We start from the raw sequence: 5002 nt of genomic DNA, 5'->3' as shown, positions 1-5002 counted from the left end.
GGGGACACATCGTGCCCTGAGGTCTCGAGTGGGAAATGGGGGAAGGGTGCCAGTCTTTCCACCACCTCACTCCCCAGCTTAGGGCCCAGGGTCTAAGGGGCATAAGGGCCGGACCTGGGGGACCCCCCTCCCCAATCAGAGCATCCTCTTCTTGAGGAATTGAGATAGGGAGAGACAGAGAGAGGCAGAGGGACAAAGGCAGAAGGTCAGAGAGAGTCACAGAGAGCCAGGTGCCCTGCTGTGATGCCAGGAGGCTGGCCCTGTTGGCAGGCTTGGGAAACAGCAAGCAGCTACTTGTGTGAGCAGAAGAATTAACGTGGGGACTCCAGCACAGCGCGGGGGCGGGGGGGGGGTCCCAGAAGACATGCCATGGGTGGCCGGGCACCCCTAACCCCCAACCCCCAGGAGGCTGAGCAGGAGGAAGACAAGTTGGGCAAGGGCCCCATTACTTCTTGGAGCTGGTTCTGTTCCTAATTCAAGCTTTCTCTGCAGCCTGTCTTGTTGATTTTCTAAATGGGAGAGAGACGAAGCCAGCAGGGAGCGTGTAATGTTTGCACGCGGCAGAGCGGTGCCTGTTTTTAGAAGGGCTTTGTTAGGAGCTGCTGACGAATGAATGAAGCCCTGTGTCTGGTATCGTGAGTGAGCCCCAGCCCTGGAGTGGGGTCTCTGAGAAAAAGAACAGCATGTGGCCGGGGTGCCCCAGAAGGGCTCTTGGAGTTGACATGTACTTGCCTGGAGAGCTCCCTTCTCTGAATGCTGTCCTGACTCCCTCATTACCCATCCATCCACCCATCCATCCATCCTCTTCTCCCTGAGCATCTTCTGTGCTGGAGCCTTTGGGGGCATCTGTGCCTCCTCCTGTCTCATGAAAGCCTGTTATTACAGCATCATGATGCTGAGAAGTCTATTGTGTTCAAATACATGGCCAAGAGGAAGCTATCCGAGGAGCTGTGGGCTTCTCTGCTTCCCCCACGCCTGTCCGCAGCTCCACACACGGCAGCTCCACGCACAACAGCTCCAGACATGCGAGCCACTCTGCAGCTTCTATTGAGTGGACAGCACATGATGAGGACCTGGATGATGGTGGCAGGAAAGGCTGCGAAGTGCATCCTGCCCTGGAAGCGTGCTCCTGGGGGAGACCCCCCAAAGTCACACATGCATACACATGCACCCCCCCACACACACACAGCTGTGTCCACACACCTTACTATGCACCCTGTTGCCTATCTCAGACACCCACATCTCCAGCCCCGAGAGGGGCACCCATCGAGGCAGACACGGAGGGGGCTAGTGCAGAAGCCACTGAGGGGACAGGCAGGAGCGTGGGATTGCAGTCCCCCCGAGCCTCCGAGCTGATCCCTCTCCATCTGTCGCGTGAGGATGAACAGTCTGTAAGTCGGCACACACACACCGAGCTCCCGGTGAGGTGGGCGCAGGCTCCGGAAATGAGTGAGGCTCTAGCTGGAAATCGGTTGCATTCGTGGCCATTCGCTGCAGACAAATGACCCCACAACTTGGCTGCTTGAAACAATTGTTACCTCGAAGTTTCTGTGGCCGGGAACGTGGTTCACCGTAGCTGGCCTCTGGCTGAGGGGCTCTGACAGATGCAGTCCGGCTGTCAGTCAGGGCAGCTGTCATCTCAAGGCTGAGCCGGGATCGGAGAATCCACTGCCAAGCTCACCCGTGAGGCGGAGGGCAGGAAGCGGAGGACCTTGCTGGGTGCTGGGTGGAGGCTGCATTCCCTGCCACAGGGGCCTCTGCCTTGGCTAAGTGTCCTCGTGGCATGGCAACAGGTGACCTCACTGAGCGAGAAAGCCCAAGACAAGCCTTTTCTAACCTTTCACGACTGTTTTATAACCTGACCTACGAAGTGTCGCGCCATCACTTCTGCCGTGCATCCTGTCACCCAGACCAGCCCTGGTACAAGGCGGACTACACCAGGGTGTGGATGCCAGGAGGTGGGGACCTCTGGGGCCCTGATGGAGCTGCCACCACCGTCAAGTCTCAGTAGAAAGCGCTATTGCCATTCTCGTGGCTGTGGGCCACTGTGCAGTCAGTTGGGCTGCCAGCATCAAGGTCCCGTTCCCACCCCAGGCTCTCCCCAGCGCCGTGCAGGTGTGTGCGGTCAGGGAACAGGTGTCTGGAGGGGCGTCCGGTGCCTGAAGAAATGGACTGAGATGGGCGTGTGGGCTGAGGCCGTGGGGGAAGCGCAGCAGAGGTCTGGCCTGTTCCCAACTCATGCAGCATGTGGTCCGCCCCCATGGCCCTCTCTGTGAGGAAGTCTGAGGAGTCTGGTGGGCGTGGCTCCACCGCCTGTTCTTCATGCACCCAGACCAGCCTCGTTCCACACCTTCTGGAAAGTGTGGTTTGGGCCAGGCTCAGAGAGGGGCCGCAGGGCGGGGAGGCCAGGAAGGAGAGGCTGCCGGGTGGGCATGCGGTGGCCCCAGCCTGCCAGCCCCTCTCCCCTCTCTCTCTCCCTCTGCTCTCAGGTGTTCCCTTGCTGTTTGTCATCCCCTGGGGCATTGTCAAGTACCTCTATGAGGACGAGGGGTGAGTGCCTGCTCCTCAGGGTGAGTGTGCTGATGTCCCTGTCCCCAAACCCCATGTGGTTCCTTGGCCCCTGGGGCCTGCGGCTGGGACCTGTTGGGAGGATAAACAGAGGGACCAGAACTGAATTTATGACTAGTTCTCTCCTGCCCTGTCCACCCTCCGTGGGATTGTATGAAGATGAATGGTGCGGGGCTTGCGGGGAGCGTGGTGCCCCCTCCAGGTTCTTCTGTGAGAACTGAATGAAGTGTTGCTTTGTGTATGGCGCTGGGTACACACATGCCTGTGTTCACGGGCTCACGTACCTCTGTGTGTTTGTTGCTGTGTGTGTGTGGCTGGAAGGCCTTTGTGTGGGTCTGTGGGGTGGTGGTTAGGTAGCTCCCGGTGGCAGTGCCTGTGTGGCTCTGTGCGTATCCCTTTGATGCCCACATGTACTTCTGTGTCCTGTGCCTGCACTGTGCTGGGGTCTGGGCCCCATTGGGTGCCTGTGTGTGTCTCCCCTCTCCAGCTGCTGGACCAGGAACTCAAACATGAACTACTGGCTCATTATCCGGCTGCCCATTCTCTTCGCCATTGGGGTGAGTGGCGGTGTGGGGGTGGCCCGGGGGGTGCTGGGGAGGACAGGGGAAGCGTGTCGTGACAAAGCCTCTGGCCACCCTCCTGTCTGCCCTGCAGGTGAACTTCCTCATCTTTGTCCGGGTCATCTGCATCGTGGTGTCCAAGCTGAAAGCCAACCTCATGTGCAAGACGGACATCAAGTGCAGGTGCGTGACCGCCGGCTCTGCCGGGCACCCTCAGCCTTCCTTCCCGCAGAGACGGATCCCGGGTGCCCAGCTTAAGGCTGCAGGACCTTCTCCCACCTGGGCCTCACCTGGGACCCACGCCTTGCCCTCCTCCCTATATCTGTGCAGCTCCTGGGCTCTGGGGGGCTCGGCCGCTACCTCCCTCCCTCCAAGCAGCCTGTCCCAGGGTATTGGGGTGGGAGGGTGGCAGACCCAGATGCCAGGCCTCGGTGGGGGTTTGGGGCACAGAAAGGGAGAAGAGTTCATGGGAGAGGCCCAGAATGACATCACCCCCCACTCCCCCCAGACTTGCCAAGTCCACATTGACGCTCATCCCCCTGCTGGGTACCCATGAGGTCATCTTTGCCTTCGTGATGGACGAGCACGCCCGGGGGACCCTGCGCTTTGTCAAGATGCTCACAGAGCTCTCCTTCACCTCCTTCCAGGTGAGCATGGCGGGGGGCCCTTCCCTGCGACCTCCTAGAGTGAGGGTGGGGCAGAGCCAGCCGGCAGCAGGCAGATAGGCAGCGAGGCCTGGAGGAAAGTGGTCCTTGCCCAGACTTTGTGGTTGGAGCCGAGCCTGAGCTGGAATCCCCAGGTGCCCCGATGCCCAGGCCAGTCTTTAGAAAGCACATTGACACGAAGCCTTTCCAGATGTAGCCGTGGGCACCCAGCCACGAATTGGTCTTCTCCACTAGTATTAGCAGATGCTGCTTCGGGGGAGCGAGTGTCAGTGGGGGGCGTAGGAACATAAGAAACTGGTCCCAGCCTCTCAGGAAGGTCATGGGATGGCCAACAGCATGCGGGCCTGTGTGTGCACTTGCACACACACTCACATGCACACACTCACACATGCATGCACACATAGAGACACACACATGCACATATAGTCACAGCCACATGCAGACACACTTGTACACATACTCACATGCACACACAGACATGTAGACACATGCACATATGTGCATGCATACTCACATGCACACAGAGACACACGCATGCGCATGTGTACTCGCTCACTTACACACACTCACAGGTACATGCACACAGAGAGAGGCACATGCAGACACACACACATGTACTCTCACACAGTCACAGTCACACAAAAACACACATGCACACACACAGATGCACACATGAGCACACATACTCACACACACAGATCGGAGTTCTGGAGCACGTGTCTCCTGAGTGAAGGGGCTGGGCCGGAGAAATCCGCACAGCCAGAGGTTCCTCCTTTCTGGGCCCATTGTCCTCTAAGGAAGACGGAAGGGCTCCTGGAGCACCTGGGCGAGAGGACTTCTTGTCCCTGCAGAAAGGAGAGGAGAGGAGCCCCCCAGCTCTGGGCTTCCCAGTCTGAGCAGGGAAGGCTGTGGCTAGAGGCCCATGGATCTGGGGACCAGGGCCATCTGCAGGATGCTGGCCTCCCGTCCCCGCCCCCTCCGTCTCCCCCTTCTCTTGCCTCCTCCCCCCTCCTCCCTGCTGAAGCACCTCTCGTTTCCAGGGGCTGATGGTGGCTATCTTGTACTGCTTTGTCAACAACGAGGTAAGGCCTGAGGTGGGGTGTGGGCACCCTGCTAGGTTGCCACCCTCGGTGTTCTGGAGCTGTTCAGTGGGGACCCCCATAGTCTTCTAGCTCAGACCCCTACTTAGCAAACCCAGTTTTCTGTGTG

At 59.1% G+C, this 5002-nt stretch overlaps 1 protein-coding gene across 1 annotated transcript in view; it reads left to right on the top strand.

Annotated features, from left to right (window-relative positions):
* GLP1R (glucagon like peptide 1 receptor) overlaps positions 1–5002 on the top strand; it is a 57026-nt gene that overhangs the window by 47331 nt on the left and 4693 nt on the right. The window contains exons 9-13 of the mRNA XM_006775894.2: positions 2490–2550; positions 3056–3125; positions 3223–3311; positions 3637–3775; positions 4834–4875. Coding sequence (XP_006775957.1) covers positions 2490–2550; positions 3056–3125; positions 3223–3311; positions 3637–3775; positions 4834–4875 — 401 coding nt within the window. The remainder of the gene's footprint in view (positions 1–2489; positions 2551–3055; positions 3126–3222; positions 3312–3636; positions 3776–4833; positions 4876–5002) is intronic.

Source organism: Myotis davidii, unplaced genomic scaffold (assembly GCF_000327345.1).
Source record: "Myotis davidii unplaced genomic scaffold, ASM32734v1 scaffold289, whole genome shotgun sequence".
Taxonomy (NCBI): Eukaryota; Metazoa; Chordata; class Mammalia; order Chiroptera; family Vespertilionidae; genus Myotis; species Myotis davidii.
The sequence above is the reverse complement of the archived record's forward strand: the minus strand, read 5'-3'. Positions and strand labels throughout refer to the sequence as shown.